Genomic DNA, 27,440 nt, shown 5'->3' with positions numbered 1-27,440 from the left:
TTTCAATGCGGTGTAGCCTCGCCGGTGACACTCATTTATTCCCTACATCGTAACGAACGGATTTATTCGTCGGGATCACAATCTGGCTTGAGGAGCCCCCTAGCAGTTGGTTTTCCGATGACAAAATGTCTACGGGGCTCAGGTGCCAGCTCTGACGACTTAATTGAATCAAAGAGCGCAGATTCCTTGACTCAAAAGGTGCGGGTTGTTGGGTATAATGCCACTAGCTATATTATGAGGTTTGAGGCATATTATTTCAAAGTTTTAATGGTCTTTGGAAATATAAATTTCTTCAGACAAACCCGTGAATATATTATGTTGCAGATTCTCCTGCAAGAGAGGAGACTGATGTGCACGTGCAAATATCATGCATCCATTTTATCTGCTCTTCATCTACATCCAATTTAGTGGGAGCCTAAATCTGAGAGTAAGGAACACACGCTGAGATATATGGATGTTCTGGTATGGATTTAATGGTGTTTCATTGCAAGACATAAGATCTTACTTCATCTCTGCTAATGGAAAGAAGGAGAGGTCAAGCCTCCATAGTCCACACCTGCACCACCACTGTGGGAACGTAAAGAGAGGAAGCCTAGCCCCATTGATGGAGAAATTTCCCCACAATTCTGAAGCATGTACTGCATCATCTTATTTTCCCCACAATATGCCTAACAAAACTGGGGTACGTCTTATATGCTCTTGCGCCTCATATACCAGAAAATGTGATAATTGCCATTTACAGTAATAAACTGCATAACAGTAAAAATAATAATAATCTTTATTTCTACAAGTACATGATACCACTGATGCACATCTAGCTGACATCATTGACATGCTCTACAGAAAGTCGCTGGTTATTCACAGCATGTCTGGCCACTTAGATTACTCTTGAACATCAAAATGGTATACAATACCGACAGGTTGGTAGGTAAGACACATAGGCAACAGTTAGGCAACTTTATTCCGAAACGTTTCGCCTACACAGTAGGCGAAACGTTTCAGTTTCAGAAGTTCAGTTTCAGAAGTTCAGTTTCAGAAGTTCAGTTCCATAGTCAGCTCCTGACTATGGAACTGAACTTCTCCAGGCTGAGGGACTGACAACCTCAAATTCTACGAATTCAAGGGTGATGGACTGATTACATCGTCTTCTCTACTGTTCCTGCCTACTTTCTGTATTCGACTGAAGAAGCCTACTGTGTAGGCGAAACGTTTCGGAATAAAGATTACTCTTGTCCTCCAGCATGCAACCCATAACAGTCGACTAACACCCAGGTACCTACATACTACCACTCGTTCCTACCGTTATACCTGGAGTTTCATTGGCCTAGATAAAAAAAATGTAATGTTGCGAATTCAATTGTCCATTAATTGTTGTATAATCAGTGTTGCATTCTTCACCAAGTTAGTCATACTGTTTGTTCTACTTGCTTTATTTCTCTGGTATGTATATATATATATATATATATATATATATATATATATATATATATATATATATATATATATATATATATATATATATATTTGTATATTATATATACCTGATAAGTTTTCCACTCTCAGAGCCCGGCCATGGCCCAAGCTCGTCTGGTACTTCCTTGGTCACCCAGGCTGTTGCTGTTGGTAGGCCGCTGACCCACATATCCATCACAGAAGAATGGCTGTTGCAATGTAAAAAACGCAAAGGTTAAAAAAAATATAAATCATTTGAATCGATATTTTTTATGACTAAAATAATGCAAGAGAAAATGAAAGACGAGGGTGATGCGATATAATGAATGCGTCGAAATATACTCTATTGCTGCGTATGTCTTACGCATCCAGAGAGAGAGAGAGAGAGAGAGAGAGAGAGAGAGAGAGAGAGAGAGAGAGAGAGAGAATACTCCCAGGCTGTCTTTTTGTACATAATAGTGTTGGTGTCAATATTATATGCTGGAAATTTAAATGAAATTCGTTGAAAAACTAAAAATGTGAAAAATATCGAAAGACCTATTACTGTTGGCCAATCTTCTGCATTTTGAAAGAACATGAAACATCCCGGTTGACTCGGATCGTTAAAACGCCTTAATTGACACTACTGAGGAACGATTTATTACTTTTGGCCAATTTAAAATAATACAAAAATTCTTTCTTAACATGCAATGTATTCGTTCAAATTTCTCGACAAATTAAGACTTAAAGAATAAAAAGTCGCAATTCCTTGGCTGGAACAATGCATAAATAACCTGCATTTAGGACGTTTCGGTCCGACTTGGACCATTAACTAGTCATGTTTCGGTCCAAGTTGTACCGATAAGTCGTCATACGTTTCAGTCTCTTAAGTGCAAGTTATTTGTGTAAATTAAAACATACCCCGTTCAAAATGAATGCACCAAAAATTTTGGCAAAGCTCACCATCTGTGAAAATTTGAAGTCGTTCCCAGGTTGTTCCAAGTCCAAATACTCCAAGTTTTTTGTTAACTATGTCAGTAAATTGCCAAATCTGCACCTACCCAAACAAAACTTCCTGGAGACTACCCTGTACATAACAACTATCATCCCTCAGACACTGAAGCTGCTCAGAAGAGAACTACATACATATTTAACGTGATTCGTGGGGGGAAATAATTCCACACACCGACGGCTGGGTACGATACACAAGTTGGAATGACTGAAGCGAATGAGAAGAGGCTTTTAAAAGCCATTGAACCCATTCCAGAAAGCTTGGAATAACCTATATAAAACTGATAACAGGATACCTGCGCACTTCAATAAATGCATGAACCCTTTTCCTGTACAAGTGAACCAGTGTTGTAAAGTTGAACCCGGTCGGATGAGTCGTTCTCAAGATGTAAACAAAAGCAAGGAGAAAGGAAAACAAGAAAATAGATACCTAATTATTTTGTTTACTCTCAGTTACTTATACATATTACGGACACATTTTTGTGAGCAGATAAATTACCTGATGACTGTGTTACCTTGAGGATATTGATAAGTGTGCTATGCTTAATGATTTATTAGTTTACTCCATTCTAGCAGCGCTATATGACCCTTGTGGGTTTAGCGCTTAGTTATGATTATAATAGTAGTAATAATAATAATAATAATACTCCATTCTAGAAGCTAAAAATATGTATTATATTAATCATTTTTGCACACATATATCGTACATAGTACACAATGAGATGACTAGAGAACTGCTTTCTTCGTTTAACTTATTGATGACTAAGTCATACAGGGGACTCTGGTTCCTGCCGCAGCAGTGTTCTTGTTGCTGCAGGAATCACTCGCTCCTCGTCTTACATCACACACAATGAAAGACTAAGGGTTACATATATTTTTTAAGGATTCTAGATAAGATTTTTTTTCCCTATGTGGCGAGAGATTTGTGATTCCTTGCCTTCTTTGCATATACTGAAGGCGCCCAGTGAGACATTTGCGGTGGTGGTCTTAGTGGTAGAGGTTGAAGGCGCCTAGAAGACAGTCGCAACTGGCGGGCAGCTTGAAGGTCTCGATGGCGAAGGGGAAGTACTGATCATAGGGATCGTAGACGAGGAAGCGGTGGTAAATGAACTTCTGCAGGCACTTAGATTCGTAGCACACGGGCACCAGAGGGCAGGCGTGGCCGGGGTTGAGGCACTCCTCAATGCGGGTTGTCTGGGTGAGAGTCAGGTAATCTACTTTAATGTTGTTGACGATGACGCGCCATTTACCATCAGTGTTCTGGGCTCGCAGAGGTCTCACATATTGGGTCTCTGAGGGACAGAGGTACGTCTCATCGTAGTGGGTCTTGAGACCATCAACGGAATGTGCTGTGTCCAGTTCGGCCACGTCAGCGTAGAGAGTAAGAAGCTTATCCTTGTGTTGGTGAGCAGCTGCCTGGAGCTCGTAGCTGGGGTACTCCTTGTCTTCCAGGCACCAGGTCTTGGTGGTGGCAGCAGCACAGGATGGTTTTACAGGCTGGTGTCCGTAAGCTGGTGGGGGACCATAGGTGGGAGTTGGGTGACCATAGGTAGGCTGTGGGGGATAGGTAGGCCTAGGAGTATAGGTAGGCTTTGGAGTGTAAGTTGGCTTTGGGGGATAGGTAGGCCTAGGAGTATAGGTAGGCTTTGGACGATAGGTAGGTTTTGGGCGATAGGTAGGCTGTGGCTTATATGGAGGTCGTGTGGGATAGGTTGGACGAGGAGTGTATTCGGATGGTATGGAATACGGATTCACATGTTCACCAACAATCATGGCTACCAAGGCCAACGACACCTGTAAAACAACATTTGTTAGTATTTACTCAAAAGGTTTTTAAATGCATTTTTAGCTTAGATATCAATATTGGTTTTCTCATATTTTTTCTTATGCTATTTTTACATTATCAGCAATAGCATTAAGCAAACGTTGCTCAGTTACTTACCACAAACCTGAGAGCCATGTTGAAGTAACTTGAGGAAGGAATGGAACTGTGGCACTCCCAGCCTCAACAGCCTTATATACTGGCTCACTGGCACATGGCGCCCTTGTTCTTAAAATAGAAGAATAACACCTTGACGCTGTAGAGGTGAAAGTTCTCGTAGAGTCGCCACAAGTTCACCCGTATAGGGATGAGTAGAATGAAGATCTTACTGTGGTCTCCTGAAGCTTCTGCAGTCCAGCAGCTCTGGCAGAAGATGAAGGAAATGGCTTCATGGATAATCATTCGTATTTATTTCATAATTAAATGAAAACTTTACTATCCCAAAGCAGCAAGATATTGCCTTCCAAATGGCTAATCCAAGTAAGCTCTCTTCTGGGACAGCAGCGTAGGATACATATGATGGAATGAGTGACATTCTCTTCGACAAGTGAGATGGCAGGATGCAAATCACTTATGTCCGAATACCAAAATCTGATGTCTTGATATTGCCATCATATGAAGCTATAATGTCAGAAAGATCACATCTGAAAATGCTGACAGATTTTTAGGAATGAATCCACTATTCAATGGAACCTAGTTATTTATACTATATGCGTTTACTCCCTTGTATCTCTTGACTAATTCTTCGTTTGATTTGCCAATTCCTTTTGTTGGAGATTTAACTCTAACTGATTAGTAAATCTGCTCACTCATGCCTCGGCCACAAAACAACTTTCGGTCTTCAAACTTAAGCAATCAGACATCAGGCTGGTCGGAAAGTCTCCAGTACGTATGTTTATGTAATTACTTGGTTGTAATATTACTTGTTTGTGGGAATGTTCCATTCCCACAAACAAAGATTTTATTTAAAGATTTTATTTAAAGACAAAATATATTTTTTTATTCAGTGTATTATATCTGTATCTTCTATATCGTTCTCCAATCTGTTCCACTTCTGAACAACAATCTCACTGTATGAGTTTCCTAACATTTCTACGGATCATTTGGAAATTCACTTTCCATCGGTGTTTCCTCATTCTAGCTCCTAACGTGTTGACAAATCCATTTCTTTCTTCCTTGTCTATTCCTCTGAGTATTTTGGGTGACCCCTCTTTCTCACTTCATCTGATTATGGGTTGCAAACCTGTGCTTGTGGGTATAGACTTGGTGTAATAATAGCACACAGATTACCACCTATTAGGTACATTATTTATGGTGTCTTTACTTCCTCGACCATTTCTATTATTTTACAACAACTTTATTTGATATTCAGTAGCTAATACAGTAATAGCACTACATTAACAACCCTACAGTAATAACCCTTCAATAATAGCATTACAATAATAGAACTATGTGATGTTTTTTAAATGTTCTAGTTGAATCCTTTTTGACCTTCCTATTCACTCTTCACCTGCATTTCTCCTCACCTCTTCACCTTAAACGTTTTCTGACTTCAGTTCTGTCATTCGCGATTCGGTAATTGTCCATGACGGACCCGAGAGTCGTTTAATTAAAACTTCTTCTCTAACCTGGGTTAGAGAGGAAGTTTGCTGAGAGCTTCTCGTTCTCATTCAGGTATCGAGGATTCTCCTCTCTCGTAGAAGTTTTCACATTTCCTACTGAGTTTATCTGGCAAATCTCCAGATGAATTTATCTTACTAATCTCCTGCTGGGTTTATTTTACTAATTACCTACTGAGTTTATTTTACTTATCTCCTGCTGAGTTTATCTTGCATTTCCTCGTGGTTTCCCGTGAGGTTTCCCACACCTCTCAGTTTTTGTACTTGGTGCTTCACTATGGTCAACTTTCCAACGGGACTATAATAGTAGTAGTAGTAGTGTCAGTAATAATAATCTTTATTTCTACAAGTATATGATACAACTTATACAGACCATAGCTGACATCAATGACATACTATATAAAAGCCCCTGGTTATGAAGAGAATTTCGGGCAAATAAGGTTAATATTGTCCCCAGGATGCGACCCACATCAGTACCTATTGACTACTAGGTGAACAGAGATAGCAGGTGTCTTAAGGAAACACGCTCCAGTGCTTCCACCCGTACCGGGGATCGAACCACGGACCTCAATGTTAGCTGAGTGCGCTACCACCCTTGGATCGTTTTTGTTGCTATTTCATTTTAAGATTATCCGCTCCTCTTCCCTCCTGATCCTTGTGTTGCGTTCCTTCTCTTCCCTCCTGATCCTTGTGTTGCGTTCCTTCTCTTCCCTCCTGATCCTTGTGTTGCGTTCCTTCTCTTCCCTCCTGATCCTTGTGTTGCGTTCCTTCTCTTCCCTCCTGATCCTTGTGTTGCGTTCCTTCTCTTCCCTCCTGATCCTTGTGTTGCGTTCCTTCTCTTCCCTCCTGATCCTTGTGTTGCGTTCCTTCTCTTCCCTCCTGATCCTTGTGTTGCGTTCCTTCTCTTCCCTCCTGATCCTTGTCTAGTGTCCCTCCTTGTCCCTCCTGTTCGAAATAAAGTCTTTCCAATGGTCATGGGAAAATAATCATAAAGGGCAAATCTTTCATTCCAAGGAGAGAAGCAACAACATGAACTCTTCCTCTCTCTCTCTCCCTCCAACATGTATCCACAAACACCGTGACGAGTTACCAAAGACTGTTCGAAAGTATTCAGGAAAGGCGCCTGAAGCCAGGTCTTGCCTTGACCAACCTGTAGGGGAGGGCGGTGGTCGTAATCGCTGCTCTGACGTATGTCACCAATTTCGAATGTTTTATTTTGGTTTTCACTTTCGTGGCGCAGCTTGAGGCAAGGGCAGAAAAATACCTCTTGTTATCCTGACAGTGTTTCCCGTCAACAGTGGATTACAAATTGCTTGATTTGCAATTAACTCTGACTTTAGGAATGAAAATTTAATGTTTAAAGAATAAAAAGCCGCAATTCCATGGCTGGAACAAATCGCCAGCAACACGCATTTAAGAGAGGAAATTTATGACATGATAAATGCTCCAAGGTGGAGCGAAACGTCGTCAGAGGTTTCCTCTCCCAAGTGCGTGTTGATGGTAAACTTTAATGTCTAAGTTTACCTTGAAGCGTTTTCTTCCTCGCGTCCTGCGAGGGTGAGAAAACTTTCCCTGAAAGGCGAAGCTTATTAAACTAATGTTTCTTTACGGTTAGTAAGGTTATTTATGTACAGGTACACATAAATACAGTTACATAAATTATCATATATAAGTAAATACATATGTGTAAATTGCTCGGGATAACCCAAAAGAGTCAGACTTATTTCCATTGGGTTCATTGCAATATCTAATTATTTAAACCTTAAAAGTTAAAACAGCTAAGAAGCTTCAGTTAGAAGCTTTGATGGACACTGTACAAGCTGCGGCCTTGCACCACAGAGACAACAAATCGTTAATGTTAACAACAAATACAACAATTTGTATGAATTCCGCGCACAGTAGGACGTCCAGGTAAACAATGGCCACACCTTCCAGCTGACACACACACACACACACACACACACACACACACACACACACCAGGCCTAGTGTCTAATCGACATGTACCTAGGACAAAATTTCCATTGATACAGATACAGATACTAATGCCGGAAAAAAATCCCCCCCCCAGTACCAACAATACCACCAGTCCGATGACATTCTTCTTTAAAAATATACAGGGTCTAAAGCCAGCAACAAACAACAAAATACCTTTCATCCGTGGACTGCTTGCAGAGGCAAAGTCAATGTTCGCGGGTTTCACTGAGACCCACATAAAGGATCACTTGGACAACGAAATATGGATCCCAGGTTACAACCTATACAGATGTGACAGAGTGAACAGGCAAAAAGGGGGGGGGGTTGGCCTGTACATTGCAGAGTCACTTGTTTGCAAAGAACTGCTAAATGCCTCAAATGATGTAGTGGAAGTTTTAGCAGTAAAGGTCGAGAACCAAAACCTAGTAATTGTGGTAGTCTACAAGCCTCCGGATGCAACATCCCAGCAATTCCAGGAACAGCTGTTAAAAATTGACCACTGTCTGGAAAATCTTCCAGCTCCTGCACCCAACATCATGCTCCTGGGGGATTTCAACTTAAGGCACCTAAAATGGAGGAATATAGCAAATAATATTGTTGCAGTAATAACACCAGGAGGCAGCTCTGATGAAAACTCACACACACGAGCTTTTAAATCTCTGCACAAAATTCAATTTAAACCAGCAAATAATAGAGCCTGCTAGACTGGAGAATACACTAGACCTCATCTTCACTAACAATGATGATCTGATAAGAAATGTCACCATATCAAAAACAATATACTCAGATCACAACATAATTGAGGTTCAAACATGTATGCGTGGAGCCCCAGACCGACATAATGAGACTAGTCACGAGGGAGCATTCACCAAATTCAGCTTCAATAACAAAAACATAAAGTGGGACCAAGTAAACCAAGTCCTAACCGAAATAAGCTGGGAAGATATACTAAGCAACACAGACCCCAACTTATGCCTAGAACAGATTAACTTGGTGGCACTCGATGTATGCACAAGGCTTATTCCTCTAAGAAAAAGTAGGAGTAGATGTAAAATAGAAAGAGACAGGCGCTCCCTTTACAGGCGACGGAAAAGAATAACAGAGCGGCTAAAAGAGGTCAATATATCTGAAATGCGTAGGGAGACACTGGTCAGAGAAATAGCAAGCATCGAACTCAAGCTAAAGGAATCTTATAGGAGTCAGGAATCGCGGGAAGAACTAAAAGCCATAAATGAAATCGAAAGAAACCCAAAGTATTTCTTCTCCTATGCCAAATCAAAGTCGAGAACAACGTCCAGTATTGGGCCCCTACTTAAACAAGATGGGTCCTACACAGATGACAGCAAGGAAATGAGTGAGCTACTCAAGTCCCAATATGACTCAGTTTTTAGCAAGCCGCTAACCAGACTGAGAGTCGAAGTTCAAAATGAATTTTTTATGAGAGAACCACAAAATTTGGTTAACACAAGCCTATCCGATGTTATCCTGACGCCAAATGACTTCGAACAGGCGATAAATGACATGCCCATGCACTCTGCCCCAGGGCCAGACTCATGGAACTCCGTGTTCATCAAGAACTGCAAGAAGCCCCTATCACGAGCCTTTTCCATCCTATGGAGAGGGAGCATGGACACGGGGGTCGTCCCACAGTTACTAAAAACAACAGACATAGCCCCACTCCACAAAGGGGGCAGTAAAGCAACAGCAAAGAACTACAGACCGATAGCACTAACATCCCATATCATAAAAATCTTTAAAAGGGTCCTAAGAAGCAAGATCACCACCCATCTAGAAACCCATCAGTTACACAACCCAGGGCAACATGGGTTTAGAACAGGTCGCTCCTGTCTGTCTCAACTATTGGATCACTACGACAAGGTCCTAAATGCACTAGAAGATAAAAAGAATGCAGATGTAATATATACAGACTTTGCAAAAGCCTTCGAGTGTGACCATGGCGTAATAGCGCACAAAATGCGTGCTAAAGGAATAACAGGAAAAGTCGGTCGATGGATCTATAATTTCCTCACTAACAGAACACAGAGAGTAGTCGTCAACAGAGTAAAGTCCGAGGCAGCTACGGTGAAAAGCTCTGTTCCACAAGGCACAGTACTCGCTCCCATCTTGTTCCTCATCCTCATATCCGACATAGACAAGGATGTCAGCCACAGCACCGTGTCTTCCTTTGCAGATGACACCCGAATCTGCATGACAGTGTCTTCCATTGCAGACACTGCAAGGCTCCAGGCGGACATCAACCAAATCTTTCAGTGGGCTGCAGAAAACAATATGAAGTTCAACGATGAGAAATTTCAATTACTCAGATATGGTAAACACGAGGAAATTAAATCTTCATCAGAGTACAAAACAAATTCTGGCCACAAAATAGAGCGAAACACCAACGTCAAAGACCTGGGAGTGATCATGCCGGAGGATCTCACCTTCAAGGACCATAACATTGTATCAATCGCATCTGCTAGAAAAATGACAGGATGGATAATGAGAACCTTCAAAACTAGGGAGGCCAAGCCCATTATGACACTCTTCAGGTCACTTGTTCTATCTAGGCTGGAATATTGCTGCACACTAACAGCACCTTTCAAGGCAGGTGAAATTGCTGACCTAGAAAATGTACAAAGAACCTTCATGGCGCGCATAACGGAGATAAAACACCTCAATTACTGGGAGCGCTTGAGGTTCCTAAAACTGTATTCCCTGGAATGCAGGCGGGAGAGATACATGATTATATACACCTGGAAAATCCTAGAGGGACTAGTACCGAACTTGCACACGAAAATCACTCACTACGAAAGCAAAAGACTTGGCAGACGATGCACCATCCCCCCAATGAAAAGCAGGGGTGTCACTAGCACGTTAAGAGACCATACAATAAGTGTCAGGGGCCCGAGACTGTTCAACTGCCTCCCAGCATACATAAGGGGTATTACCAACAGACCCCTGGCAGTCTTCAAGCTGGCACTGGACAAGCACCTAAAGTCGGTTCCTGACCAGCCGGGCTGTGGCTCGTACGTTGGTTTGCGCGCAGCCAGCAGCAACAGCCTGGTTGATCAGGCTCTGATCCACCAGGAGGCCTGGTCACAGACCGAGCCACGGGGGCGTTGACCCCCGGAACTCTCTCCAGGTAAACTCCAGGCTCCAGGTAAATAGTGGTGAAGTGAGTGAATTTAAGGCCAGCAAAGGCTGGTTTGAGATATTTAAGAACCGTACTGGCATACACAGTGTGGTAAGGCATGGTGAGGCTGCCAGTTCGGACCACAAGGCGGCTGAAAAATATGTGCATGAATTCCAGGAGTACATAGAGGCTGAAGGACTGAAACCTGAACAAGTGTTCAATTGTGACGAAACAGGCCTCTTTTGGAAGAAAATGCCAAAGAGGACCTTCATTAAACAAGAGGAAAAGGCAATGCCAGGGCACAAGCCTATGAAAGACAGGCTGACGCTAATTTTCTGTGCTAATGCTAGTGGGGATTTCAAAGTGAAGCCATTACTAGTGTACCATTCTGAAAATCCCAGAGTGTTCAGGAAAAACAATGTTATGAAGAGTAAATTGTGTGTGTTTTGGAAATCTAATAGTAAGGCATGGGTCACGAGGGAAATTTTCGTCGAGTGGTTCAATGAAGTGTTTGGCCCTAGTGTGAAGGAGTATCTCCTGGAAAAGAAATTGGATCTCAAGTGCCTGCTAGTAATGGACAATGCACCTGCTCATCCTCCAAACTTGGATGACCTAATTTTCGAGGAGTTTGGGTTCATCACAGTAAAGTTCTTGCCCCCGAATACCACTCCTCTCCTCCATCCCATGGACCAGCAGGTTATTGCAAACTTTAAAAAACTCTACACAAAAGCAATGTTTCACAGGTGCTTGACTGTGACCACAGACACTCACTTGACCCTAAGGGAATTTTGGAGAGAACACTTCAGCATCCTCCACTGCATAACCCTTATAGGTATGGCTTGGGAGGGAGAGACTACCAGGACTTTGAACTCTGCCTGGAGAAAATTGTGACCAGACTGTGTCGACAAGAGGGATTTTGAAGAATTTGAGACTGACCCTAATGAGCCTATGTCTGTTGTAAAATCAATTGTGGCACTGAGGAGTTCCATGGGGTTGGATGTGAGTTTGGAGGATGTGGAAGAATTGGTGGAAGACCACAATGAAGAGCTCACCACTGAGGAGCTGCAAGAGCTTCAGCTGGAAGAGCAACACATCGCAGCTCAGAATCTTGCTGCAGAGGAGGAGGAAGAGAGATGGAAGAAGGTGCCTTCTTCAGAAATTAAAGAGATTTTTACTATGTGGGGTAAGATGGAAAGCTTTATGGAGAAACATCACCCTAACAAGGTTGTTGCAAGCCAGGTTGGCAACATGTACATTGACAAAGTCTTGGGCCATTTTAGGGAAGTGTTAAAGAGACGCCAGAAACAGAGCTCTCTCCACAGTTATTTTGTGAGACAGGACTCCAGTGACTCTCAAGGTGGTCCTAGTGGCATTAAGAAATAGAGAAGAGAAGCAACCCCAGAAAAGCAAATGGTACCTGAGGTGTTGATGGAAGGGGATTCCCCTTCCAAACTATAAACAATCCACCCTCTCTCCTCCTCCAGTCTCCCATACACTAAGAAGAATCTCCAATAAAGGTAAGTGTTATGATGTTAATGTTTCATTCATCATTTCCCATTGTATTGTTTATGTACTACATGCATATTTCATGTTAAAAAAAATTTTGTTTTAATACTTCTGGGTGTCAGGAACGGATTAATTATATTTACATTATTTCTTATTGGGAAAATTGATTCGTAAATCGTAAATTTCGTTTATAGTAACGGCTCCAGGAACGGATTAATTACGAACAACGAGGGACCACTGTATATATATTAGGACGTGTTTCATTAAGACACCTGCTGTCCAAGTTCACTTCTCAGTAAAATAGGTACCTGGGTGATAGTGGACTGGTGTGGGTTGCATCCTCGGACAAAATTGACCAAATTTGCCCGAAATTCTCTGCAAAACAAAGGGCTTTCTATATAGTAATATGTCACTGATGTCAGATAGACCTATATACAGTACCTTGTACATGTACTTGTAGAAATAGGCTATTATTAACAATAATATTTTTATAGGAGAAATAAATTTTCGTACACGGCAAAAAATTAAATTTGCCAATTTAACATAATTTTTACTAATCTGTGCTCTTGAATATTTCATTCATAAGAAGAAAAACACGCGTGTGCTTCATAAAAATCTGTCTTGTAGTTATATAATATACTTGTAAGACTAATTTTCTCTATGTAGGTGCCCCGTGGTCTGGTAGGCAACGTTGTCGCCTCACACACTGAGCATCTGTGGTTCAATCCTCGGCCTGTTGGAAACACTGGGCGTGTTTCCTTGCTCCTACTGCTCCTGATAACCCAACAAGCATGTAGGTAACTGGGTGTTAGTCGACTGGTGTGGGTCGCAACCTTTGGGACAAGACTGAAGGACCCCAATGGAAAAAAGACAGACAGTCCTCAATGATGCACTGACTTTCCTGGGTGGCTGACCTTCTGGGGTTAAAAATCCAAACAAAATCTTGTCTTAACGAATATATTGTACTTCACATGTAGTAGCGAAAACTCGACGGTCGAATCCATCCAAGTTTTCAGAGGGTGATTCTTATTTCAATTTTATAGCGGGACCAAGTTGACTTCCAGCTTAATTAAGGTTCTTTTGAGGGAGTTGAGTTGCATTTTCTCTGCCTCATGGAGGTACAAATACTAGGCCTCTTGTGTGCGTGGGGATCAGAGGACCGAGGTTATGTAAAATGGGAAATGATACCTGTCTACGACAGCACAGGCACATAAACACGTCTAGTTCTCTAGACTTGAACGTACAAGGACACCTCGTTGCTGGTGAAGGGTTCATGTTCCAAGGAACTAAAGCTTCCCTCTTCCTTTTCGGATCAGATATGATTACCTCTTATACAACAGGCTCTTATGACCTTTAATAAATATAAACTACTACTATTACTACTACTACTACTACTACTACTACTACTACTACTACTACTAATAATAATAATAATAATAATAATAATAATAATAATAATAATAATAATAATAATAATAATAAAGTAAATATAATAATAAATAAAAATAATAATAATAATAATAATAATAATAATAATAATAATAATAAAATTAATAATCGGCACTGCACCACCTTTTATGAATTTTAGAAAACACTGACTGACAACTAACCAAATTAGGTCAAGCCCCGCCCTATATGTAAGCAGCGTCATTTGTAACACCTCGCCGTGTATATAAGTTTCCCCTGTGTGTCCACTGACTCCAACACTGACTGGTGGTCACTGCTGCTGTAGCCTCTGTAGCATCATCGACTACCTCACCTTCACATGTCCTCAGACACACCTGAATGGCTTTTCACATGATAGAGACCAGTGTTGTTGGTTTAATCAGGTGATGATTCGACTAACACAAATCAATTATACAATCTGTAACACGATAGGTTTTTCATTACCCCCATGACTGTGTCAGGAGTGTTTACTTTGATTCCTCTGTCGGCCGACATATGGAAAATGTCTTTCTAGTCTCCTTGAGGTGTGGGTTTCTTGAGAGACTGCCCTTGAAGTGTAGCTTTCTAGTAAGACTTGAAGTTTTACTCCCTAGTATAAATGCGTTTGGATCATTTAGTATAATTTGTTTGACGAAAGCTGGTAAATTCTTCCCTCGGCATCCAACGAAATTCTGTTCTGATCTGTCATAAGTAAATATAAATCCGTTTTATGTCACTGTAACTACAGAATAAAATGTTCTTATAACTGGAAGTTGAGTATGTGAGAGTGATAAGTAAGAGAACGATATGAGGAGTGCGCAGAATATATGTCAAACAATTATGGTAAACAAAACGTCTTGATGAAGCTCTCCTACACGGAGCGAAACGTCCCAATAAAAGCTTGTTCTGCAAAATGAGTTCTTGTCCTCAGACATGCAATTAAGGTTCGATCAATTTTGACTTAGAAAGGACGTATGAAAATGGTGTTTTGGCAATAGAACTGAGGATGAATGGGACAAACTCCCAAACAGTCTCACTGATATGAGCCTTTTGGGTAAAACCTGGATAGACAAGCATGCGAATGATGGTGGGTGGGTGTGAGTGGGACCTGCCTAGCATGGACCAATAGAGCTACTGCCGTACTTGGCTATTCTTCTCATTAACGTTGTGCCTAAGTCATAAGCCAACCCCAAAATAAACATCTGAGGGTCGTATGACCACACGTGTAAAACCTATATATATATATGTAGAACATGGGGAGATGTCCCATGTACAGTCTTCGTGTAGTACTGATGGTGGTAGCAGCTCACCATGTCTGCCGTGTTAATGGTGAGTTTAAGGTCACTCTGGTCACCTGATTTTGTAATCGCCTAATGTTGTGGTCACCTAATGTTGTGGTCACCTAATGTTGTGGTCACCTAATGTTGTGGTCACCTGATGCCACAGAATTGGCAAGCTTAGCTTTTTAATTACATTCAAGGTCAACTGTTTGAGATCATACGGTGACATAGTCTTTTGAATTGAATAATATTAATAAGTTAATCATTCTCGAAGTCCAGCTAAAGATAAGTTAGCGAGCTATCTTTATAGATTTCCTGTGAGTCTAACATCATGTTAGGCTCGGCTATAAACATTAATATATAACATAGCTTTTTGCATAACCACGAACATAAAGAGTGAGTTCCCTGCATACTGACATCTGGGATGTCGGCTCATCACTACTAGACCAAAGGATAAGCAGCCACACATCCTGACATAGACATCAATATGCAGTGTACAACACGTATAGTGAGAACATCATGTAGTGAGAGCATAATGCAGTGAGAACGTCATGCAGAGTGAGACCATCAAGCAGTGAATACAATCATGCAGAGCGAGAACATCATTCAGAGAGCAAATGTCTTGCAGAGTGAGAGAATTATGCTATGACAAGCTTAATTCACGATTTGGTGAGTTATTGAGTATGATGATCAGTGGTTAAGTGACGACAGTCAGCATTAGATTACTCTCTCTCAGAGACACTGACCACACACACATACACACACATACACATACACACACACACATACACATACACACACACACATACACATACACACACACACATACACACACACACACATACACACACACACGCGCGCGCATGCTAAACGGTGGCCACCTTGTGACCATCGCATAATTAACTGTACAGTAACGGTCAAAAATGAGAATTATTTTGTTCTGCAAGCTAATAATGGTCCAGTGCGCACCGAAACGTCGTCTGGTATTCATTTCTGATTCGCAGTTTTATTATGAACCTGTGAATCAGAAATGAATACCAGACGACGTTTCGGTGCGCACTGGACCATTATTAGCTTGCAGAACAAAATAATTCTCATTTTTGACCGTTACTGTACAGTTAATTATGCGATGGTCACAAAGTGGCCACCGTTTAGCATGCGCGCGCGCGTGTGTGTGTGTGTGTGTGTTTGTGTGTGTGTGTGTATGTGTGTGTGTGATCAGTGTCTCTGAGAAAGAGTAATCTAATGCTACACCCACAGCCTGGCTGCCTTCAAGAAGGCACTAGACAGGCACCTAAAGCCAGTACCTGACCAGCCGGGCTGTGGTTCGTATGTCAGTTTGCTTGCTACCAGCAATAACAGCTTGTGCAAGAAAGGTATATAATACCGACAAGATGAAAGTTAAGACACTTGTGCAACATCTGGTTATCTTTATTGTAGACGTTTCGCCATCCAATGGCTTTATCAATACAAATTCCAGGACATAACTTGAAGACAGTAGAACTATATACAAAAGATGAGGTAATCAGTCCCTCAGCCTTGGAGTTGGTGTTACAGCACCGTGGTGGTAGAGATTCTGGAGCACAGGCAAGGAGACTGGCGGTTATATAGGCGTCAGTGGATAGGGACGTGTAGCAGACGAGGGCATAGTCACTGGTAGGTGGGATTCCCCAGTGGAAGTAGGTCCTACTCAAAGAAATGGGTTAGTTGTAGTAGGACCTACTTCCACTGGGGAATCCCACCAACCAGTGACTATGCCCTCGTCTGCTACACGTCCCTATCCACTGACGCCTATATAACCGCCAGTCTCCTTGCCTGTGCTCCAGAATCTCTACCACCACGATGCTGTGAACACTAACTCCAAGGCTGAGGGACTGATTACCTCATCTTTGGTATATAGTTCTACTGTCTTCTAATTATGTCCTAGAATCTGTATTGATAAAGCCACTGGATGGCGAAACGTCTACAATAAAGATAACCAGATGTTGCACATGTGTCTTAATTTTCAATAACAGCCTAGTTAATCAGACCCTGATCCACCATAAGGCCTGGTCTCAGACCGAGCCGCGGGGGTGTTGACCCCCGAAACCCTCTCCAGGTAAACTCCAGGTAACACAGCACCCAGTATGCTCTACAACCAGTTTACGCTCATGCCATGGCCTACGTATCACCTAGTTTGCAAACCCAACACTTAGTGTATAAATACAACACCGGGATGTAAATCTAACACTAGATAAGGTAATAAATTTCATTAGCAAGATTTATAAAGCTTGTATCGTGAGATATTTTGTCTGCATAATACATTATTTAACCTAACTAGACTTTTCTTTCCTGAGTTCTGATTCTGGTATGTCTTTAACGTGGTTTACATTGTTTCCAGGTGTCGTTCACAGCGTCGATGGCATTCGTAACAGCTACGTCAGACCCATCGGTTTATTTCCCACCTACGCTACCATATCTACAACACATCAACCACTCACATCCCACCTACTACCCGCAGCCCACTTACCATCAGCAACCAACCCTGGCCCCACAACTTCCCTACAATGGGCACCCAGTCATTGTGCCCTCCTGCGCTGCTAACACCACCAAAACTTGGTGCATTGAAGACACTGAGTATCCCACCTACGAGGTCCAGAACGCTCTCCAGCTTCACCACTTTCTCTTTACTACCCTCTACGCTGACTGGGCTGCTCTCGAGACTAACGTCTCCGTCGCACGTCCTAAGAATAATCAGGCGGAGACGTACCTCTGTCCCTCGGAAAACATCTACGTCAAGCCTCTGCGAGCCCAGAACACCGAAGGTGTGTGGCGCGTCATTGTCAACGACATCAAGGTCAATTATGAAACATACACACAGACGACACGACTTGAAGAGTGCATGACACCTAGTGAAAATTGCCCACTGGTTCCTCTGTGCTACGAGTCCAAGTGCCTGCAGAAGTTCACCTATCAGCGCTTACTCATCTACGATCCCCATGATCAACATTTTCCCTTCGCAATCAACACCTTCAAGCTGCCCGCAAGTTGCGTCTGTCTACTAGACAACTTCACATTGTACAAGGAAACAACTTAAAAGCTCTTGAAATGTATGTGTGATACGATTTAAGTTCGAACCAACGAACTCCAGTTAGGAAGGAGAGGCTGTCTGGACCTGAATCGAAAAGTCACGTCTCATTTCCCAGGCTCCGAATGATCGTTATGGATTTACCTCTTCTCTATGATGATGATGATGATGACAATAACATTTTTAGAAAATCAGTCATATGCAGATTTAAGGATCTAGAATAAGTAAAAATCTGTGGATTTTATTATACATTGATTTGAGAACATTTCGTCTTTCCACCTTAATTTCCTTCCTCTTCTTCTTTTATTTTTCGTTAAGTTTATTCGGAGATTTTTCCCCTTATAACTTAGCAAGTTGTACTCCTGATGCCAATGAAAGGCTCTAGATCCCAGGAGTTGGGGTTACTCTCCCCTTCCTCAGATCAATCATCATAACCTCGCATCACCACAAGCGCTGTAACGCCCCTGCAGAGTATTTCCACAAGAGTCTTATGTTAATAGAGTAAAAAGTAGAGAATGAGACAAGAGGAATGAACATTCTTTATTATACAGCAAAAGTTACTTCACATTAACGTACTCATTCTGTCTTGAGTACAATGTATAAATAACTATGTTAAACAGCAGGGCGATAAAGGGATAAATAAATACGTATATATATAAATATATATATATATATATATATATATATATATATATATATATATATATATATATATATATATATATATATATATATATATATATATATATATATATATATATATATATATATATATATATATATATATTCTTTCAACAATAAATAACTAATGACTAGGGAGAACAGAAATATATAACTTCATAGTCTTATATCGTAGAGAGAAAAGATATAAATTAGTGTGTTTGGATAACTGATAATGACAGCTTAAGATTTGCTCAGTTTGTGTGGGTATCTAGCTGAGGGTGAAAGTTCAACTACAGCTCCTGGGCCCTCCGAATTCTTTAATTCTACTGAAGCGGTTAAGAATAAGGCAACATGGATGGAGTTAGGCTGTAAAATACTTCTTTCCTGCCTCGTGTGTGTGTGTGTGTGTGTGTGTGTGTGTGTGTGTGTGTGTGTGTGTGTGTGTGTGTGTGTGTGTGTGTGTGTGTGTGTGTGTGTGTGTGTGTGTGTGTGTGTGTGTGTGTGTGTGTGTGTGTGTGTGTGTTTGTGTGTGTGTGTGTGTGTGTGTCTGTGAGTGTGTGTGTGTGTTTATATCAAAATAACAAATTTTATATATGCACCATCGTCCTCTTCGCTGGTCACTACTAGGTCCACTCCCTCCCTGCTTCATGAGCTTTATCATGCCTCTTCTTAAAGCTATGTATGGATCCTGCCTTCATTACATCACTCTCCCGACAACTCTGTGACTGGAGAAATACTTCCTAACATTCCTGTGACTCATCTGAGTCTTCAGTTTCTAATTGTGACCCCTTGTTGCTGTGTCGTGTGTGTGTGTGTGTGTGTGTGTGTGTTAGTTGTGTGTGTGTGTGTGTGTGTGTGTGTGTTGATCTGTTGTTGCTGGCATCTGGTGGCATCATCAGGGGAACAGGTAGTAAATGTTAACCTTGCTGGGCATGCATACGGTCTGCTTCGTGTTGCAAATATCATCACAGCACAACTCATTCTTCTTGCAATCATTGTCACTCTTGCACACCTGTCGTAAAAGAATGAAACATGGTATGAGTTGTTTGCCAAGAGTAATTTGCTGTCTGTTTCATGCGTCTGTCAGACTGTCAGTTCATTAATCTCTGCAAAAATGTAAATTCTATTCTATCTCTTGTATTAAACAGGTTGATTGATTAATCTGGAGTTCAAAAACCTATCAAATATACGAAGTCGTTAGGGATGCATGTATCCTGTGCACCACCAGTGCACCACCAGTACCCTGTGCACCACCAGTGCACCACCAGTACCCTGTGCACCACCAGTGCACCACCAGTACCCTGTGCACCACCAGTGCACCACCAGTACCCTGTGCACCACCAGTGCACCACCAGTGCACCACCAGTGCACCACCAGTGCACCACCAGTGCACCACCAGTGCACCACCAGTGCACCATCAGTGCACCACCAGTGCACCACCAGTGCACCACCAGTGCACCACCAGTGCACCATCAGTGCACCACCAGTGCACCACCAGTCAAGAATACTGTATTCCCAAAAACAGGATTTAAAGTAACTCTCAGTGCACATAAAGTAAAAGACACACAGCTGTGTATATATTTTATTATTCAAATATTTTGTCTTGTCTAAAATTCTTGTCTTTATGAAGTTCTGAATGAGAATGACAAAATTTTTGCCCAGACGTTACAACAAAAATCAAGAATATTTTAACATTCACAGTATCACTTCTTTTTAAATATTTTACTACAACACTTTGAGGTTTACAACTTTCTTTATACTTGAACGCATTAATTCTGATAATTTATTTTGGTAAGCCTATTGGAGTCTTCGCCCATCTTAATGGATTATTAAACGCTATTTTATTCCCTTTAACATAAACTTAAGAATATATATATATATATATATATATATATATATATATATATATATATATATATATATATATATATATCGGAGTATATACGTTGTGAGCTTATTTCAGTCTTAAGGATTAAAATGTCCTTGATTGATTTTGTGCAGGTTACATGCAGCCTTAATGGCCCTCGTGTAGTAGATAGGCCTTAGACTAAAAAAAAGGCAAACCAACGATCTCACCTCGATGTTGACGGCTTTGTGCATGACGCCGGGATCACTGCAGTCTACCAAGATCCTGGGCATGGGAGGGCATCGCGGGAACTCTGGGGTAAGGGAATTAGAGTTAGTACACGAAGAGTGAGTAGGACCAGCATCACTGCCAGAGATGCAAGAGAGAGAGAAGGTGTAAACCGAAAGATTACTTTATATCATTGTTCCATCACTGCTACGCCGCCACCATCATCACTACTCTCACAACCTCACCACTACATCACTGCTACGCCGCCACCATCATCACTACTCTCACAACCTCACCACTACATCACTGCTACGCCGCCACCATCATCACTACTCTCACAACCTCACCACTACATCACTGCTACTGCTACGCCGCCACCATCATCACTACTCTCACAACCTCACCACTACATCACTGCTACGCCGCCACCATCATCACTACTCTCACAACCTCACCACTACATCACTGCTACGCCGCCACCATCATCACTACTCTCACAACCTCACCACTACATCACTGCTACGCCGCCACCATCATCACTACTCTCACAACCTCACCACTACATCACTGCTACGCCCCCACCATCATCACTACTCTCACAACCTCACCACTACATCACTGCTACGCCGCCACCATCATCACTACTCTCACAACCTCACCACTACATCACTGCTACGCCGCCACCATCATCACTACTCTCACAACCTCACCACTACATCACTGCTACGCCGCCACCATCATCACTACTCTCACAACCTCACCACTACATCACTGCTACCCCACCACCATCATCACTACTCTCACAACACCACCAGCAATATCATAGCACCACACTGATAATGACATCCTGGACCGCATACTAACAATGGCACCCTGGACACCATACTAACAATGGCACCCTGGACACCATACTAACAATGGCACCCTGGACACCATACTAACAATGGCACCCTGGACACCATACTAACAATGGCACCCTGGACACCATACTAACAATGGCACCCTGGACACCATACTAATAATGGCACCCGGCACACCATACTAACAATGGCACCCGGCACATCATACTAACAATGGCACCCTGGACACCATACTAACAATGGTACCCTGGACACTATACTAACAATGGCACCCTGGACATCATACTAACAATGGCACCCTGGGCACCATACTAATAATGACACCCTGGACACCATACTAACAATGGCACCCTGGACACCATACTAATAATGACACCCTGGACAACATACTAACAATGGCACCCTGGGCACCATACTAATAATGACACCCTGGACACCATACTGACAATGGCACCCTGGGCACCATACTATTAATGGCACCCTAGACACCATACTAACAATAGCACCCTGGGCACCATACTAATAATGACACCCTGGACACCATACTGACAATGGCACCCTGGGCACCATACTAATAATGACACCCTGGACACCATACTAACAATGGCACCCTTACACCATACTAATAATGACACCCTGGACACCATACTGACAATGGCATCCTGGGCACCGTACTAATAATGACACCCTGGACACCATACTAACAATGGCACCCTGGGCACCATACTAATAATGACACCCTGGACATCATACTGACAATGGCACCCTGGGCACCGTACTAATAATGACACCCTGGACACCATACTAACAATGGCATCCTGGGCACCATACTAATAATGGCACCCTGGACACCATACTGACAATGGCACCCTGGACACAATACTCACCATTTTGAGGCACGGAGTCACAACACAGACTTTTGCCATAGCGGTTATGGCAAGTTTTCCTACACTTGTGCGTCTTAAGATGTGTCTGAGGCATCGCCAGCACCGCCGTCAACAGCACCGCCAGCAGCACCGCCAGCATCGCCGGGCCACCTCTCACAGTGTGTCCAACCTGCTAACATAAGTGTTTACTAATAGTAATTCCTTCTATAACTCCTTGTGTTACCGCCTCCACAGGTAACTGTATGACAGCGCGTCTCTCTCCTGTCAGGGAGGGGGGAGGGGCACTGATTCCAGCGAAGGGCTCTCGATCCAATGAATTGGAGCTACCATCCTCTTCTTTGGATAAATTCCTGGCTGCCTCCCATTCCCCAGGCGCTGTATGATCCCCTACGGTTTTAGCTCTTACTCACGAATATATAATAATAATAATAATAATAATAATAATAATAATAATAATAATAATAAGAAGAAGAAGAAGAAGAAGAAGAAGAAGAAGAAGAAGAAGAAGAAGAAGAAGAAGAAGAAGAAAGTAAAATCAGCATTCCTATAACATTTTAAATTAACTATAAAAACTTCCAATTGAAACTCAGCTGGAAAAAATTAAATTTAACTCCGAGTTATTTCCCTGTTGTTTCGACCTGCTGAAGAGGGCCTCAGATGAGGTCGTAATATTTAGATATTTCTCATTATTATTTTAATGACTATCATTATTATTATTATTATCATCAAATGAACATCATTGTAGCAGTGAGTGTACACAACACGTAAGCATTATAACAGAGGTTGTACATAATGTGTGTCCGTATTATGAAGACGTGTCATATACAGAGGTTATATGAAGGTGTTGAAACTGGAGACAGTAGAAGGCGAGGTAATCAGTCCCTCAGCTTAGATGGTGGTAATCATCACCGTGGTCTTGATGAGTCTTGACGAATCAGATTCATCAAGACCACGTTGTGAACACCTTCATCTAGACTGATGGACTGATTACATCTACTCCAGGTTGGGGGACTGATTACCTCAAACGCCTTCTGATCTTCACCATTACCATTTGTATTGGGCTGATGAAGCCACTGTGTGGCGAAACGTTCCCTCAATCAAGATACCCAAGTGTTGCACATGTGTCTGATTTATCACCCTCATCTAGGCTGAGGGACTGATTACCTCGCCTTCTACTGTCTTCAGTTTCAACACCTTCCAATGACCTCTGTATCGAACTGATGGAGCCACTGCTGGGCGAAACGTCTTCATAATAAAAATGCTCAGGTGTTGTATATGTGTCTCTTTCCATAACATACTTGGGTTAAATTATCAACAGGACCTGACATCACCAATGTCTGGTGTCACCAGCACCTGACATCACCACCCTCTGTCGCCACTAGCACCTGACATAATCGTCACCAGGATCAAACATCACCAGTACCTGACATGAACAATACCTGATGTCACAGTACCTGACATCACAAGTACCTGACATCAACAGTGCTTAACATCACCAGTACCTGACATCACCCATACTTAACATCACCAGTACGTAACATTACCAGTACCTGACATCAACAGTACTTAACATCACCAGTACCTAACATTAACAGTGCCTGACATCAGAACCTGACATGCTGACAGTTTACAGTGCCACACAACCCAGTACAGCCACTCAGAACCACAAGTTCAACAAGGAGGTGCCCCACACGTGTCAACAGCAGCACCAGATACAAGGAGACACAGACAGGAGCTGGAAGTACAGATGGGTTACATTTTATTATACAAGTGTGTGTTAGACACTCCTCCTCCTGGAGACTGAACCACCGTCCTCTCTGGCGAAAGCCACTGACTGAATATAAGGCACAGGGATGTCAAGAATAAATTATCGTCTACAAGACAGTGGGGAGGTGTAATGAACTAGATGAGGAAGTAGCGGAGGTAGACTCCGTGCACAGTTATAAGAGTAGGAATGATAAAGCCAAGACTGTCGGAAGTCTGTGGGAGCCTGGAGCCAGGCATCGACCCCAGCAAAGAAAATCTGCAAGTACAACGTTCACCAGAGTCACTGACCTCTGGCACCTTTCTAGTGTTTCCTTAATTGGAGACTTGGAGTGACTGGCAAGCACTTTCTCCCACACGCTCTCACCTCTCTCGATTTTTGTAATACGCATAAATGCTCCCACAAGTACACAGTTGCCTGCTCGTTGTGCCGGGTATGTCTCTGTTTCTGTGCGGCTCTAAACTCTTATGGGCCATTCAGTTCAAGGAAACGTGGAGAGAGTTCATGCGGGTTAGTCAATGTAAATGATGGAGGCTGGATCTTCCGGCCACTAACAGCGATGCCCATCCACTGCCTTGCTTTACTCACCTGATTATCTCACTCTTCTCACCTGGTTGTCTCATCATCATAGACCAAGTGATGTTAGGTAAGACACATATGCAACAGTTAGGTATCTTTATTTCGAAACGTTTCGCCTACACAGTAGGCTTCTTCAGTCGAGTACAGAAAAGTTGATAGAAGCAGAAGATACTTGAAGACGATATAATCAGTCCATCATCCATCACAGGGTGATGGACTGATTACATCGTCTTCAAGTATCTTCTGCTTCTATCAACTTTTCTGTACTCGACTGAAGAAGCCTACTGTGTAGGCGAAACGTTTCGAAATAAAGATACCTAACTGTTGCATATGTGTCTTACCTAACAACCTGTCGGTATTTTATACCATTTTAATGTTCGACCAAGTGATGTAACATGACTTACGTCGCTCACTCACCTGGGTTCTCGACGACAGGTTATAATTTACAGTCTGTTATAAGTACTCTTCAAAAATGTAGGCAAATGGTTCGGAGAACCGACAAGTCGATAAATTAGACATATGTGCCACAACTTGGGTATTTTCACTGAGGAAACGTTTCGCCAGGCAGTGGCTTCATCAGTCCAATACGAAGAAGAATAGTGAAGATCAGAAGGAGTTTGAGGTAATCAGTCCTTCAGCCTGGAGTCGATGTAATCAGTCCACAGTCTTGAAAAGATTGATGGACTCCTAATCCTCACCATTCTTCCTTGTATTGGACTGATGAAGCCATTGTGTGGCGAAACGTTTCCTCAGTGAAGATACCCATGTGTGGCTCACAAGTCTAATTTATTACCCTACTTCAGAAACTGACTCAATCGAATCAGAAGTAAACACTGCCTGTCCACACAGTAGTGAGTCTCGGTAAACTGATCCTCGTATATACCAATAACTTTCCTACAACTGGAATTAAACTTCACGTGCCGTATTCACATTTTCTACGACGGTAATGAGAACACGAACAGGTAACGATTGCAGGAGACTCTAGGTCAAGTAAGTGGCTATTAGAGCTCAACCCCTCAAGTGCAAGCCAGTGAAGATAGGAATTGCGGAAGAGGACAGGCATAATTGTACACTAGCCGGGTAGCGACTCAATGAATGAGATCCAAAAAAAATAGCTGAGAGTACACAACATACAGAGCCAGTCTCCAGACGAACAATTAATTAAATAATAACATTGAAGTGAACCAGTGTAGAAAGCAAAAGAACGGCTTTCCTAAGCCTTAAAAAAGAGAGCTGTTCAATTTGCACTTCGCTACACATTTATGACTAGTTCGTAAAATATGCAGCAATATAACAGTATAGCAGCACTATAATATAACAGTACTATAATATAACAGCACTACAGTATAACAGCACAACAGTATAACAGAACTACAATATAATAACACTATAATATAACAGCACTATAATATAATAACAAGTCTCGACTCACCATGGTTCTGGAGCGGAGAGCGAACCTGTGTGTGTGGAAGCTAGGGATGCACTCCTTACCGTTACCTCCTGCACTTCCCCTTTTATAGTACCATCCCTGCAACACACGCACACACACACATACACACACACACACACACACACACACACACACACACACTGTACACCGTGTATGTCAGGCCCATACTGGAGTATGCAGCACCTGTTTGGAACCCGCACTTGATAAAGCACGTCAAGAAACTAGAGAAAGTACAAAGGTTTGCGACAAGGTTAGTTCCAGAACTAAGGGGAATGTCCTATGAAGAAAAATTAAGGGAAATCGACCTGACGACACTGGAGGACAGGAGGGTCAGGGGAGACATGATAACGACATATAAAATACTGCGTGGAATAGACAAGGTGGACAAAGACAGGATGTTCCAGGGAGGGGACACAGAAACAAGAGGCCACAATTGGAAGTTGAAGACACAAATGAGTCAGAGAGATAGTAGGAAGTATTTCTTCAGTCATAGAGTTGTAAGGCAGTGGAATAGCCTAGAAAATGACGTAGTGGAGGCAGGAACCATACACAGTTTTAAGACGAGGTTTGATAAAGCTCATGGAGCGGGGAGAGAGAGGGCCCAGTAGCAACCGGTGAAGAGGCGGGGCCAGGAGCTAAGACTCGACCCCTGCAACCACAAATAGGTGAGTACAAATAGGTGAGTACACACACACACACACACACACACACACACACACACACACACACACACACACACATACATACACACACACACAAGTGCAAAGGTTTGCGACAAGGTTAGTTCCAGAGCTAAGGGGAATGTCTTATGAAGGAAGGTTAAGGGAAATCGGCCTGACGACACTGGAGGACAGGAGGGTCAGGGGAGACATGATAACGATATATAAAATA

At 42.3% G+C, this 27,440-nt stretch overlaps 3 protein-coding genes across 3 annotated transcripts; 1 reads left to right on the top strand and 2 right to left on the bottom strand.

Moving 5' to 3' along the window:
• Nucleotides 1-2,897: 2,897 nt before the first annotated feature.
• LOC128689644 (neurotrophin 1-like) lies at nucleotides 2,898-4,428 on the bottom strand. The gene is made up of 2 exons (XM_053778002.2): nucleotides 4,385-4,428; nucleotides 2,898-4,236 (listed from the first exon to the last, which is right to left on the bottom strand). Exons 1-2 carry the CDS (start codon nucleotides 4,400-4,402, stop codon nucleotides 3,430-3,432), a joined length of 825 nt encoding a protein of 274 aa, XP_053633977.1. The 5' UTR covers nucleotides 4,403-4,428; the 3' UTR covers nucleotides 2,898-3,429.
• Nucleotides 4,429-17,540: 13,112 nt separating this feature from the next.
• On the top strand, nucleotides 17,541-18,536 carry LOC128689645 (neurotrophin 1-like). Its single transcript, XM_053778004.2, has one exon. The coding sequence runs from the start codon at nucleotides 17,603-17,605 to the stop codon at nucleotides 18,278-18,280; it is 678 nt and encodes a 225-aa protein (XP_053633979.1). The 5' UTR covers nucleotides 17,541-17,602; the 3' UTR covers nucleotides 18,281-18,536.
• An 848-nt stretch (nucleotides 18,537-19,384) lies between these two features.
• LOC128689686 (uncharacterized) lies at nucleotides 19,385-26,582 on the bottom strand. The gene is made up of 4 exons (XM_053778060.2): nucleotides 26,532-26,582; nucleotides 22,756-22,924; nucleotides 21,011-21,093; nucleotides 19,385-19,946 (listed from the first exon to the last, which is right to left on the bottom strand). Exons 1-4 carry the CDS (start codon nucleotides 26,532-26,534, stop codon nucleotides 19,830-19,832), a joined length of 372 nt encoding a protein of 123 aa, XP_053634035.1. The 5' UTR covers nucleotides 26,535-26,582; the 3' UTR covers nucleotides 19,385-19,829.
• Between the last annotated feature and the right edge of the window lie 858 nt (nucleotides 26,583-27,440).

The sequence above is a fragment of the Cherax quadricarinatus genome, chromosome 22 (genome assembly GCF_038502225.1).
Source record: "Cherax quadricarinatus isolate ZL_2023a chromosome 22, ASM3850222v1, whole genome shotgun sequence".
NCBI classification, from domain to species: domain Eukaryota; kingdom Metazoa; phylum Arthropoda; class Malacostraca; order Decapoda; family Parastacidae; genus Cherax; species Cherax quadricarinatus.
This window is presented reverse-complemented; position numbering and strand designations above follow the sequence as displayed.